The 15,749-nt window shown below is 34.5% G+C and overlaps 1 protein-coding gene across 1 annotated transcript in view; it reads right to left on the reverse strand.

Annotated features, from left to right (window-relative positions):
* TRDN (triadin) overlaps nucleotides 1-15,749 on the reverse strand; it is a 276,837-nt gene that overhangs the window by 88,639 nt on the left and 172,449 nt on the right. The window contains 5 exon segments of the mRNA XM_040627484.1: nucleotides 2,910-2,936; nucleotides 5,253-5,279; nucleotides 5,397-5,429; nucleotides 9,143-9,160; nucleotides 9,887-9,916. Of these exon segments, the coding sequence (XP_040483418.1) occupies nucleotides 2,910-2,936; nucleotides 5,253-5,279; nucleotides 5,397-5,429; nucleotides 9,143-9,160; nucleotides 9,887-9,916 (135 nt within the window).

Consider the following 15,749-nt stretch of genomic DNA (forward strand, 5'->3'; position numbering starts at 1 on the left):
CACTGACTAAGCAAGCCAGGTGTCCCAAAGGAACTTTATTTTAAAATTCTGTATACTAACTTTTCCTAAAGAATCTTGACATGTGTTAATAGATCAAGTGATTGACATCTGACTCATCCATGTAGGTACTAAAACGTAGTTTAGGTGGTAAACATAGGCTTGTTGGCTGAGCATACCACAAATCTAATGCAGTGCTAATATCAAGGGAAGAAAAAATGCCTGACTATGGCCATTTCATATAAATTTGAACCCACAATTAAAAATGACTAGCCTTTGGTCCTGATCCGGTCTTTGGAGTCTTTTTTGCTCAAAATTCAAACTGACCAGAGGCTGGGAGAACATGCGCATGGAATACATGATCAGAGCCCTGTGGTCCTTGGAATGAAGAAGAAAGTAATGTATAGCAATATTTCCAAAGGTCTTGAGGCACTCTGTTCACTGAAGTGTCCTTGGGGGAAAAAAGGGTGTGATGTGTCAAATTTATTTGCTAACTGTTGTTTACTACATTCCCTCTTGAAGATTCACCAAGGAGAATGTTAAGGATCTGAAATGATCTAGGGCTTAAAATTCTGCTTGTTTTGTCCTCTTAAAACTTGCAAATGAAAAAATCGTAGCATCAACTCCTATGTTGCTATCCAGAGTGTGGGAAAGCAGGTACAGTGGACGGTGGAGAAGGGAATTGGGTGTGTTGAGGCACTTTCGTACATCCTATGATAAAGGAATTTGGGTTGACCTGCAGAAATTGTGATCTAGGTTTGGCATGCCTGCTTGATCCAACGGTCTTCCTCCATCCACATAATCTCTGACACATAACTTTGTATATAGATATATTAAGTGCCCCTCCATAGTACTACATCATTGAACCTGAAAGATTTCCCTTTTCTTCAAGTTCATAGTACATGATAACCATCACCCTGAACTGATACAGTTCCCAAGTATGTCTGTGTCCTCCAGTATTTTCCCTACAGTAATTTTGGTTTCCTCAGGATCTAGATGAAACAGTTCCACACAACAAACTTAATTGACATTCTAGTTATTTCCTTGAATGAAGTGCTAATGCCAAATTACCTTTTATTTTTTCCACAGACTGTCAATCTCACCTCTCCTCTTTAATTCAGTACCATGCAATTGTATCAGATAAATAATTTATCTTAATTAAGTAATACATCTCACTCTCATATGCTCTCATAATTTAAGCTAATGTAAAATCATATCCCAAATGTTTAGGTTAAATACTCAAAACTATGTGCACCATACCATATGGGTGATTTTAGGAATCTTCAGTAGTATTTTTAATGATATGCCATCTTTACATTAGGCAATAACTTTACAAATTGCTCACTGTATATAGCAGATGTGTAAAAATTCCTCTGTTGTGTGGTTTCAAGACTGAAAAGCAATTCTTAGTTGAAGAAATGTATGGTCATGCTGTTAATAGAGAATTTAAACAATTTATGAATTATCTCTAAATTTTTTTGAGGGACAATGCTCATGTTAAGTCTAAATCTCTCAACCAAATGGAGAGTTGAGTATTAATTCTTTTGAAACTTTTATATTGGGTCTAAGATGATTTAGCAACCTAATTTGCTAATTTCCTGCAAAAGATGCTGATCTCTTCAAAACTTGATTGGATAGTGTGCTTCATAGATAGCAGAACTTACAGAGTTGTTTTACTGCAAATCAACATTTTTATCTATATGTCACATTTTTCTAGGAAAAAATATTCGTTTTTAGCATAATCTTCAATCTAAAGTTCTCTACCAGTGCTGCAAAATTATCAGTTTTGTTTTATGTATTTTCTTGATTATGCACTTCTACAGACTAAGTATTAGCATACTGAAGATTCCATAATATAGAGTCCCAATCAGCTTTACATTCAACTAAAAATTTTCATGAAAATATAAATGGAATTTTAGATTCACGTTACAACTCTCAATCAAAGTCTATAATGTCTATGTAAACACTTCCAACTGTAATTTTTTAAAAGACATTCCCATCGAGTTACTCAAAATTACATTTTCTAATTTTTCTCTGATATATCCACCAATGATATACTCTATCTCAAAATCCTGGCACTAAATAAAACATGCATTTGTTTATATATTATATACAAATATATATATTATATACATAATATTAGTGCCATCATTAATACCTATGCAGCTCCAAACCAAATGAAAAATGTAATCATATTTACATCATGCATAAAACTGAGATTTGACCATGAATCTCAGAGAAGCTGAAAGTACTCTGAAAGTATATTTCTTCTAAAATCAAATACATGCCATTACAACTAAAATAATTTTCATTAGTGACAATTTGTTAGGTACTTCATCTAATTGAGAAAAACCATCAAAGAAACCAGCATTTGTCCCTAAGCATATTGTCAAAGCTAATATTGATGCAAATGCCATGGTATCAGTTATCAGTTAATATTCACAATCTGAAGATATAAACCTTAAAAGGAAATTATGACATTACACGAGCAGTAGTTAAAATTTTGGGGGCTTCATTTCATTAAAAACACAATGACTTTCACTGGTGGACAAATTATCTTGCCTCCTGGTTTGGTCAAGTGATTAATTTTTAGGAAAATTAAGTTTGATGTGCTTAAGAAACTGAAGAGATCATTTATTCTGCAAAATAAGAAACAAAAATACAAACTACTTAAAAAGGAGTTATGATCTGGACAAATTAACATTTGCAAATGAAAATAAATTTTAAAAGAGTAAATTCACAGAAAAGGGTGAATAATTATGTATGTTATTTCAACGCAATATTAATAGCAAGAAACATTTCGTAAGCCAGCCTCAAAAATTAGCATTAGCCCTGTCTATAGCAGAAAACTTAAATTAGTAAGCTGCTGAAATATGTTCTTTTCACTATTTTTAAAGTTTTATTCAACATACTTGCTTTTACTTGTTTTTCACTTGGAGCTGTTAAAGATAAGAAACAATAAAGTCTAAATTAATTACAGTCTCTAAAATAGTTTTAAAGTTATTTAAATTTTTTAAAAGACTGTATTATAACCTTGGAAACTAAGGAAAAACATAGATCTGACAGGAGAAAATACAACACCGGGCCATCTTCTTTGGTATACTATAAATATACGCCATGAACCATAGATTTTTTTGCATTTATATATCTTCTCCCAACACAGAATGCTCATTCACAATTTATCATTTTGCTTTGCCTTTTAAATTAGCTAAGAATCTGACTGTTTTTATGTACAAGCCAATGTATTTTCCTTAAAGTGGTATGAAAAGAACGAAGTGATTTGATAAAGTATCCAATGGTTTCAATTGTTAAAATACAGCTAATTACTGCAAGCTGCTACACAGTAATCATACCCTGAAATGAACAGATAATGATTTCAAGCAATTTAAGTTATTGTATTTTGTCAGGTTTAATATTAGACAATAATGGTTAACTATTAATATTCTTGAAACCGATCATAGCCATAGTCATTCTCCATGTTTCTCTGTGTTTATATGTTTCTATGATATATACTCTATTTTAGTTTTCTGCACATGTACATAAATAAGAATATGCATTTGGCCCACCTGTGGGAATGTTACTCACAAATGAACAAATACTCTGCTCCTTGTAAGGTGGAAAAAAACATTCCTTCCCAAAGGACAAATAATATCAATATTAATGTGAAATGGTGAAATATGATCATTTCCTCTTGGAAATTATTTAAAAGTCATTCCCATTTAAATTTTTTTTAACTGTGGTTATTCTCTTCGGTGTTTCTCCTTTCATTTAATCAAGCATTATCAAGTGCCTACTGTGTGCCTGCCATTATAATAAGCACTCTAATTTCTGACTATTTAAAATGGAAAAAAGAAAAAGTAATGTAATTATAACAGTATAATAAGTGATATTATAAAGGAAAGAGGATGATGTAATGGGAACTAGTTGGAGGAATAACTAAATGGATTTGAGTTGTCTGAGGAAGTTTTAAAACTTAGAAGAAGAGGGGCGCCTGGGTGGCACAGCAGTTAAGCATCTGCCTTCGGCTCAGGGCGTGATCCTGGCGTTATGGGATCGAGCCCCACATCAGGCTCCTCCGCTATGAGCCTGCTTCTTCCTCTCCCACTCCCCCTGCTTGTGTTCCCTCTCTCGCTGGATGTCTCTATCTCTGTCGAATAAATAAATAAAATCTTTAAAAAAAAATAAAATAAAACTTAGAAGAAGAATAAGAAATGTAGCTTTGAACCTGTGGTTTGCTCTGGTCTGTGGTGGGGGGCGGGCGGAGGGTGGGAAATAGTTGAGCTATATTTGTATGGTTGGTTATTTACATAACACTGAGTAAATGCAATTTCCATTTAAATACAATAAAATGGGAAGAACAACTAATGGACATTATATGATTAATGGAGGTTATATGAATCTATGACGACCTATACACGTACACACACGTACACACACACACACACGAAAACTCAGTGAAGTTCTTTGAGTAGAAATTTGAAGGCAAAATCAACATATAATATTTTAAAATGAAGTCAGTAAAATAAGACTTAGAAACTGGCATTTATTTTCATTTGAAACAACTAATAAGGCAGGCTTAATGCTAGAAACCTTTAAGATAACCATTTGGTATTTGTACCAACGGCATTTTTAGATGTGTTTGTTCGTATGTGTGTTTTAGTGATTGTCTGAATCTCAATTCAATTTCCCCCCCATTAGAATGTAAATATATTGAGGGCAAAATCTACCTCTACTTTCATTGCAGCTCCCCTGAGTACTCAAGAAATGTCATTAAGACATTTTGAATAGGGAGAGAATATTTGCGGAATTAAATACTCCGTATTTTACAAGTAAAGCAACACTGGCTGCATTTACAGAAAGTGTTTTTTTTTTTCTTGTTTTGTTTTATTTTTGTTATTTAACACTCAACAGTGCTTCTCAAACACTGCTCTGACAGATTCACTGGGGAACTTAGGAAGTTATGGATTCTGATTCAGTCAGTCTAGGCTGGAGCCAGAGACACTGCGTTTCTAACCAGCTGATGCTGGTGGCTTACAGAGCACTCATTGGGGAGCAAGAGCGTAACATATTATTTGGCTTCTGTTTTCTAAAACTGCACTGATGTTAACTCTATGTCAAGAACTTGAAATAAAGATCATGAATTAAAGGGATTCCCTGACCTCTCCTGGCATGGCCTTTACCACCTGTCTAAGCTGCAGCATTATTAAACATTGGACATCAGGTAGAAAGAACCCAGGAACATCAGTCAAACTCACCTGAATGTTCCTTCTTTGATGACTTCACTGTACCAAACAAAAAAAGAAAAAAGTCAACATTTTAAGCCATTCTATTGCAATTCAGTATTCAATCGCAAATTAAACAATAAAATGAAAGTCGATTAGAGGAATTTAAAAAGTTACCTGGTTCCACATGTTTTTCTTTCTTTTCCTGTTCTGAAACATATTATTATTGTTGTTATTATTATTATTCCAATTTTATATGTCACAGTTTAATTGTTTTACGCAGAGAAACGTGTATGTGCTAATGTTGGACTGTAACAACAAATAAACCAAATAAACTAATAAAACTCAAAAAACAAATCTTTTCTTCTCTTTCCCTCACTGAGTTCCATCACAGAACAGCATAAAAATATTCTATGTAAGAGGAACTGAAATTTTTCATGGATGATAAACCAAAAAAATTAAATAGAGTCTATAAAGAATGGAAAATAATTAATTTGCTATTTATTAGATCAACATGAAATACATTTGGGATGAAAAATGAACACAAAGGATAATTGTTACAGCTGTTTTAAAATAATTTCCAGATGAGGATGGACAGATTTCACATGGACTTCCTTTTTGAAGGTGAAATCTTATATTGAAAAGTTATTTGTTTAGCTAAGGCAAAGGCTTTGCTGAGGCAAACTGAAGACACTAAAATAGATAGAATTTTCAGTGGAAAACAAAACACACTTCCCTTATTTTAGGACAAACACTCTTTGTAGAGTCCTTATTAGATAGTATTTCTTTTTAAGAACCCATTTTTGCCAATATGGTATGAGACAAAGCATTATTCTAGCCTCGAGAGTAAGATGACACATATTATAATAAGAACTAATTTATACAAAGTGCAAGGACTAATTTTAGACTAAGTGCTATCCTGTGCAATCCTATTTTTTATGTTGCCTTGACAAGCTTGTCAAATTAATTTAAAAGGAGATTCTCAAGAAATGTTTTAACACAGGTACATTATTTTCAGATTTTTAAAGAAAAGGTATGGGGAGATTATTTTAAAGTTTCATTCAATGAATACACTTTGGAGACTAGAAGATGTTTATACTGAAGGAATTCTAAGCAGTGTATTTTAGAAACATAGAGGGCCATCAGATCTTCTACAGTCATCTCATCGTCTCTCGACTGTACAATTTTGTTTATCAAAAGTGTAGCCATGTAAGAATAACAAGCAATTTATCCAGTCCCACGGAGCATGCGGGCAGTAAAACAAACTTAAAAAAATCACTTGAGCAGTGTCACAGGTCAAAAAGAAGACACTTAGGTGACTTAACTAAAATTAAACACAGTGAGAACATTACCAGAAATTGTTTGAAAAACATGGAGTAGTTAAATGTGTTGCTTAACTTATTGCTGAACTGGAGCACCATTCATGTGACATTTCTAGGAAATTGCAAAGTGATGACAGTTGAAAAAATACTAGAAGTCGATCTGGGTATGCATTAAAGTTGAATTCCAGCTACACGTGATATTACAAAGCTAAAGTAAGGGCCTTCCAATCACATCAGAAAGCTATCATGTAAACAAAAAAAATACCTGTGCTAATTCGGAACAATGTGAAGGAAAAGGCTGTTGAGAGCACTTATTATGTAGGATAATTCAGGATGTCATTATTGAATTATCTTCAATAAATATACATTAAGTTACCCTTTAATTCGACAGGGACTGCCAAATCATATCTATGATTGATTTTCTTTTACTTTTTATTTTGAAAAAATTATAGTTCACAAGAATTTTCAAAAATATGTATTTGAAGGTCCCATGTACTCTTCACCCTGTTTCCCCACCATGATTTATTTTAAGCTAAAAAAACCCCAAAACTTCTTAATTGTGACAAGTAGAAAAGTAGAAGCAAAATAAGAATGTAGGGATGGCGATGTATAATTGAATGAAGCGATCTTAAAGCCAAAAATCCAAATCCAACAAATTCAAAGATACAACAATAACAATAAAAGCAAGTCTAGGGTCATTTGGGTGGCTCAGTCAGTTGAGCATCTCACTCTTGGTTTCAGCTCAGGTTATGATCTTGTGGCTCATGGGATCCAGCCCCAGGTCAGCCCCCACGCTCAGCGGGGACTCTATTTTTCCCTTTCTTTCCCTCTGCCCCCCCCCCCGCATATGAGTACACGTGCTCTCTCTCAAATAAATAAATCTTAAAGAAAAAAGCAACTCTAGATGAAAAACAAGAGAAAATAAGTTAATTTAAAAAGAATTATTAGCTGTTTAGAGGAAAATTCTTTTTCTTTTCACTATTACTGCCCAAGTCACAATCCACTGAACTTCTCCATGAGGGAAGCAGTTGGGATGTAAATGAATGCCTGGGAAGGCATTTTTTTCTTAAATGAAGTATACCAGTGCTCCAAAGATTGCCAAGGAGATGCTGTGTGTCTGTGAGATCTCTTCGATTATATAGCCTGCAATAAAGTGAGGGCCTTAAGGATATCTATCTATCTATCTATCTATCTATCTATCTATCTATCATCTATCTATCTATCTATCTATCTATCTATAATTTAACATCATTTTTCACATCTCGGTTGTCCTCCATTTTCCTGCTGGTGCAATGGTTTATAGAGTGTTTCTGTATCCGTGAGCCAGTCCCCATCAGCAGCTGTGCACGCACATAAATCTGCAACTGAAGGAACACATACTTCTCTATAGATAGATTGCTCCCCCTGGCTGAGTTGTACTCTAATTTCATGATTCATCCCACAGAATATTTTAGAGCATTTTTATGACATAGAATGCCTCAGTGTCCTAACCTTTTGCAGGACCAAAACATACATAGAATTTTCAAAAAGTGGTGTATATTTTAAAACAGAGTTTTTAAAAAATATCACTTGGTTCCTTAAAAGCTCTGCGTTTCTGGGAATGTAATGATTTTTAATGGCTGATTGAGTTGGGGTAAGTTGGGGGTTTTTTGTTTCCATTTGTTCACCATATCTTAATTTCTTCAGAGGAGAGCATGTATTTGCAAAAGATACAACCTCAAGGCATCTAGCTTTACTGTTAGCAAACAGCTTTAACACAATGTTAAAGCAACAGTGGATGCTGCCTAAGGTATGGATTCCAAGCAATGCTATTACGCAGAACTCATAGTGCTTGCAGGGGAAATCACATTAAGAACGAAATGTCACATATCATATGAACATGCCAAAATATTTATGGATTACAAGAAGAAAGATAATGGAAAAGTGGTTATGAAACCAGCCTGAAAAAGAACTTCTATTTGGTCTTTTTTAAGGACTGAGAACAAACCAGATTACAAGGACTAGATTTACATGAACAGTTTTGGGGAATGAAATGAAGTAGCATTTTTGGTTATGAGGCTGTGGATAATATTATTAGATGATTATACGAATTTGGAAAAGGACTTTAAGGATGACTGCCATGGTTTTCAGTCCCTCTGACCCTCAGGTTGCGTTTTTTTTATAATAATTTTTTATTATATTATGTTAGTCACCATACAGTACATCCCTAGTTTTTGATGTAAAGTTCCATGATTCATTACTTGCGTATAACACCCAGTGCACCATGCAATACATGCCCTCCTTAATACCCATCACCGGCCTATCCCAATTCCCCACTCCCCTCCCCTCTGAAGCCCTCAGTTTGTTTCCCAGAGTCCATAGTCTCTCATGGTTCATTCCTCCTTCTGTTTACCCCCCCCTTTCTTCTTCCTTTTCTTCTCCTACCGATCTTCCTACTTCTTATGTGTATTTTTTCATTCTAACAAAACAAGTAGAGCTCACATGCATAAAATATAAAAAAGAGATATTCAAAAATGCAAGTCTACATATACCAGCAGGCCAATAATAGTTGTAAAGAGAAAAAAACATATACACAAATATACTTTGCATGCATTTCCTTACTTTTTCCCTTGGGGTGTTCTGTTGAAAGAAAACAAAACAAACAAATGAAAAAAAAATTGCTCTTATGTTTTTAAAACCTTCAAAGATAAAATTAGTTCCCCAACATGTTGACTAGACTGTAATTTTTCCAACCCCTTCCCCCATTCTCTCTCCTCAAATTTCAGTGTTGCTTTGAGGTATTGCCGATTACTACTGTAGGTGTTTCCATAATTTGAGTGCAAAACATTGACAATGAATCAACCTAAGATTATACTGTTTAACCATTTGCAATGATTATACCTTCCAGTCTTCTTAAACACAGGTGAACACATAATCACATATAAGCAAATACAAAAGAAACAGGTATCCTTGCCAGATGAGTTATGATTCTATTCAAGACTTAAAGGAACAATTCAGTTCCTAATTGATGCTGATGTATCCAAGATTAATTGAATTTATGCTTTCTAGTAAAATAAATGCTTGATACTGAACATGGTTCAATTTCTTGTCAAGCAAACATTTCTTTGAAAACAATTATTGTGAAAGTTAACATATGCAATATTTATTTTTTATTTTGCTAAATATATCTCATAGCAATATTGTCGGTAAAGATTTGACTCTTTCCATCATATTCTCTCTCTCTCTTTTTCTTTCTTTCTCTCCCCTGTCCCATATATTGTTTTTTCTTCTTCAATAATCCTTTAAGAAGAAATACAATTTGGGATTCATCAAATATAAGACAGAAAAGGAAAATATTTCCAATACCTTCTACGGGTGCTTTTGTTTTCTTAGAATCTGAAAACACAAAGATAAATTATTGATAAAGCAGATATCATAAATCAACAACTGATTAGTTTACAATAAAATGCCAAATACTCTGAAATAATCTTCAATAAAGTGTACTGATCACATAATGTATTTCTAGAATAGTTTTTGAGAAGATGAGTGTTAGAGTGAGGCAGTACATAAGAAATTTTCTGAAATAGAAAGACTACAAAAAAGGACAGAGATGAAAGAAAATATCCACATACAGTTTGCACAGAGATTAGATTGTGCCTATCAAAGCTAATAACCTTTTTTTTATAATGATTTTTTATTATATTATGTTAGTCACAAAGCTAATAACCTTTTAATAGAAAGTCAAGCTGAGCCAATATATGGTCTGCTTCCATAAAGATGGGCTGAAGCCTGTGAATTTAGTCTGCGGTTTCTTCATTTGCTCAGTCTAAAGCCACCCAGATCACCTGCTTTGCACTCTCTGAATAATCAATATATTTACAATTACAAATATTTAATCATTTCTATTGTAATGGGAAAAAAAACAGGTTACTGATTAATGCATTATACTTAGTAGCTGCTATGGAGTAATATGTATTCAGGGGTCAGCAGACATCTATTTTATTTATAGTCTTTTGGGTTCTCAGCCTAGATCTGAAAATTTTATTATTTTTTAGTATTTAGGTCATGCAATTTTCTGTTCCTATCACTTGAAAATAAAATGAGAGGTTTTTGACCCCATTTATTTTAGAATAGAGGCATCTTAAGTTTCTGCTCAGAAATATTTTATTCATCTTCTGCGGTTTTTCCTTTACATCTTTTGTAACTTAACTTTGAAATTTTCTGGATATTACTGAAATTATAATTGTAATCATTTACTATAAATTGGTAATTGCAAAAGGTAGATAAATTGTTTTCTGGCTGATAATTATATGCTTGGAGGATTTGTGTGCCTTATAGGGGGGAAGTGGTTGGTACCGTGATTTTACTTTCATAATGAAGTAATAGAGCTAAAATATTTGAAGATGACCATGGGAGTTTATTCACAAAAGGCAGTTAGATGATCAACTGAGTGGTTTTACGAAAAAATGATAACCAGTGCCAGTAACAGTGAGGTAGAAGCACAACCTTACTTCCACAGAAAGAGCAGTTAGAAACACATTTGAGGAAAGCAACTTGAGAAAGAATCTTGAGAAAATCATTAAAATGCTTTTTAATATAGTAAGTCCACTACTAGAAATCCAAAGAGAAAAATGCTAAATTATCATAAAAATATATATAGGAAGAAGCTTTTTTCATGACATTGTTTCACATGTCTAAATAACGGCATTGTTAAATAGTACCTTCTGAACAGCAGTGGAATTGTTAAAGAATTCATAGACACCCACGTAATAGAAAAATACAGTCATTCAAGTGATATTTTTGCAATGTCTTCTCTGTGAATTTCTAATTTTTCTGTAATAGGAGTACATATCATGTGTAAGGGAAAAACAAACCTTATTTTGAAAAATAATAAATTCTTGGAACGAAACTTATTCACCCAACATTTATTAAGTGTTATTATGTCCAACGTGGCACTGTAAAAAGCATATTAGACTAGACTGCTCTTAATATCCTTCCTGCCATCCAAAAAAATATTTTTCTTGATATTTAGTTTCTCATCTGGAACTATAACTGAATAGGCTAAATTTGCTGTCTAAAATGTGCTTGGCAAGCAATTTTTCCTTCATGAGTAATTACCTTAAACAGATAAGCAAGTAATGCAAATATACAGAAAAATATGATATAAAACAATTTCATACAAGAATATGATAAATATCCTCTTGTTCATATGTCTTAATTAACAATGCAGACCCGGATTCTTATAGCACGACAGCTGCAATGATGAAGTAGGAAGTTCAACAATCTTTGTAATGTTCAATTCGCTTGGCTCCAGTACACTGAAGTAGGATTTCTGCCTGCCCAAAAGGTCATGTTACTCTCCTAGTGCACAGCCAATATGGAAAACACAGGAAGATTATGATGAGTACATGGCCATTCAGGAATACAACTGAAAATAAAGCTTGGGAAGACTGGTGGGACAGACAGAAGATAAAATGTGGTGGGTAAGGAGAAGACTATTTCCACCCCCACATCTCTCTTCTCGACTAGATGCTGGCGTGAGGTAGATATGGAAAGCTGAATACAGTATGTGTATCTGTGAAATGTCTGTTGTTTTAATCTGCTTTCCTTCTCCCTCATAATAAGGATTGGTAATACAGGAGTGCCTGGGGCTCAGTCCGTTAAACATCTGCCTGTGGCTCAGGTCATGATCCCAGGGTCCTGGGACTGAGTCCCGCACTGGGCTCCTTGCTCAGCAGAAAGTCTTCTCCCTCACCCTCTGCCTGCCTATCCCCCTGCTTGTGTTCTCTCTCAAATAAATAAATAAATAAAATATTTGAAGGGAAAAAAAGGAATTGGTAATATAATGTACCAGGTATCAGTTGCATTAAAATGAAAGAATAAAAAATGTGAAGTCCAGGATCAGGTAAAAGATAGAGCTTATTAAGATAAAGTAGACCATTTCATGAACAAGAAATGTAAAAAAATAACAAGCCATGTTCTCATCAAGTAGGTTTTAAAAATTCAATACATGTTTTCTAAAAATGGGAGCTCTAGTGAAATTAACTTAAAATGTCATTATAAAATCATGTCTTTGGGTTGAAGTCAACAGAGCAGCAGACTTACACAAGTAAAATACCTGAGCAACAAAAAACATAATGCTTAGAACTGAAAGATCATCTACTGACCCTGAAAAGCTATTAGTACTAGCCATTAACACTCAGGCTATTAAACTTCATTATACCCTCTCAGCACTATGCTGAAATGGCTTAGAAATATTATAAAGGCTTACTCGGTGAATATGCTTCCCTAAAGACCATATGCCCAATAATCTGAACAACAGTCTTTTATTAAGAACATTGAAGCTCACAGCAGCTGTGATTTAAAAGAAGTGATGTGTTCGCAATCTGTTCAACTCATCATTCATCATCTTTAGCAATGCACAGTAGTTTCCCTCATCCCGGGGCGGGGGTGGGGGCGGATATGTTCCAAGACCCCCAGTGGATGCCTGAAACCAAACCCTGTATATACTATGTTTTTTCCTATACATGCATACCTATGATAAAGTTTAATTTATAATTTAGGCACAGAAAGAGATTAGTAATAATAAATAATTATAAAATAGAAAAATTAAAACAACGTACTATAATAAAAGTCATGTGAATATGGTCTATCTCAAAATATCTTATGGTACTGTAGTCACCCTTCTTGTGATGATGTGAAATGATAAAATAAATGCCTGTGTGATGAGATAAAGTGGGGTGAATGACAGAGGCATTATGACTAATGTTAGGCTACTTTAGACCTTCTAACCATGTGTCAGAAGGAGGGCCATTTGCTTCCAGGTGGTGGTTGACCTCGGGTCACTGAAGGTGCCAAAAATGACACCGTGGATAAAGAGGGACTACTGGATCAGGTATGGTGTATTATAGTCCTAAGTGATGCCAGAGAAAAATGAAATACCGGTTGTATGGAAGGGAAAAAATAACTCTCGATAAAGTACTCCATTTCCTTGTATAAGTTGCCCCACTGACATCTTTATTCAGTTACAATAACAGATATTTTGCTTTGTTTTTTAGCATAATTTCTCTTCAGACCTCAATTCTGAAGCCCTAATTCACACATGCGTTCAACTGACTTGTTCTTGTTCTAGCTACAGCAAATGATAAATCTAATCTGGCTCATTCTCAATGGAAATGCATCCTTCAGAAGATAACTGTGTTGCAAAACTCAAAGGCTTTCCAGCCCCTAAGAATTCATAGATGAAGCTAAGTTTAAATGAATGGGATCTACCTAGATCTGCCAGTGCAACCCAAGTAGCAGCTAGTGGTCAAAATACACCTACGATGAAACTGTCAGTGTCTGGCTATGATTTCTCAAACCTAAAGAGGTCGCTGGAATATAACTTCCAATAATAATGACAATAATAAATTCTTCCTTGATTGGAATGTGGAAAATTGAGTACCTGCTCATATTTCTTGTGGATATTATATCGATCTTAAGAGTCCTAGATATTGTTGATTCATTCACAGAATAAATATTTGTTAAGCAATGTGCAAACCGAGGAAATGTGATAGTCCTCATAGGGGATAAAATTGAATTAGACATGGTCCCTTTAATCAAAAGTTTCAAAGTCAATTAGAGTAGAGGGAAAATGAATATCAGTAATATAAGTACAAGGTGGCAAGAAAAAATAAGCAATGGTAGGGACGTATAGATAAATTCTGATGGGAGATTATAAATGAAAAAGAAAGTATATTTAATTAAGAGGGTCAGACAGATGTCGTAGAGGAAGGAGAGTTTCTCTTGAGCCCTAAAAACACTGAATATTCATAGAAGGAAAAGGAAAGGATAAGCTCTATTATGGTAACAGCAGGAACAAAGGCAAGACAGCAAGTTGCATGTGTAAAATCGAGAATGGCTTGATATGGATGAAGTATGTGATACACACAGGAAGAAAGTGGGTAGAAGTATAGGTAAAGGCTCCAGCACGGTGTCATGGTGGCCTAGCACATATCCATATTGGCCTTGCTGTCCTAAACCACAGCTAATGTGAGTCTCAGCAGAATGCCTTTTGATCCTTCCAAAACATAGGAGGATGGGAGGCTATCATGAGACAGTTTCTTATCACCTCCTGAGTTCTCCTGCCTAGTTCTCCTGCCTAGAACACTTTGAAATAGAGTTGCAGACCATGAAACCATTTCTCTGTAGTCTAGAATTGGCTCCTCAACACGGAAATGTCCCTAACTTGTGTTGCATTATCTGGCCTCTTTTCTTTGGGTGTCATTGTTTTTTGGTATGTAGGACAAGAACCATGAAGTGCTGGCACCTTCAGCTACTCTTCCTTCTACTGACCATGGAGGTAATGAATTGTCTGTATCTCAAAAGGGCTCATTGTAGCTTGACTGGTAGAATTATTCAGGCCTTGGTTTTGTCTTTGCCTAGATGTGTACGTGACAGGAGGTCAGGAAACAGACTGTGGGGATTGGATTACAGGTTAAGGCCTGTAGACTATATCTGTGGTTGCTGTGGAGCCACTGAATATTTTAAACAGGTAACAATACAAGAAGTTTTTTGAAGCCAGTTCAATATTTTGAAGGACCCTATTTAGAGAAAATATTATAGGTAGGATTATTATTTAGGTTAGAGAGTCTCAAACTTTTTCATCTCAGGAATCCTTTAATTCTTTACAATTTTAAAAAACCCCAAACAGCTTTTATTTATGTAGTTTCTATCCATTGATGTTTATAATTTTAAAAATTAAAGTTGAGAAAAATTTAAAATATAAATTTGCTTATGCATTTATTTAAAAAGAATAAACCTGATACATGTTAACATAAATGATATATTTTTATGACAAATATATTTTCCAATACAGAAAAAATGGTGCGATGAGTGACTTTGTGAATCTCATTAATGTCTAGCTTAATGAGAAGACAGTTGGATTTGCATATCTGCTTAAGTATTCAATCTGTTGCAATATCGCAAATTATGTAGCCTCTGGAAAACTCCAGTGCACACTCATGGGAGGATGACAATGAACCAGGCAAACGATGACTTCATATTTTTACAAAAATAGTTTTGACCTTGAAGAACCGCTGACAGGGTCTCAGAGACCCTCAGGAGTCCTTGACATTTTGAGAACGTCTGATTTCAGAGATTGTTGCCCTGGTTCACATGAGAAGTTAGAAAACCAAGGTGAGGACACAAAGGGCAATGTGAGGTGAGAGCTAGAGGACCGGGAGCTGTG

This window comes from Ursus maritimus, unplaced genomic scaffold (genome assembly GCF_017311325.1).
Source record: "Ursus maritimus isolate PB19 unplaced genomic scaffold, ASM1731132v1 scaffold_13, whole genome shotgun sequence".
In the NCBI taxonomy this organism is placed as follows: Eukaryota; Metazoa; Chordata; class Mammalia; order Carnivora; family Ursidae; genus Ursus; species Ursus maritimus.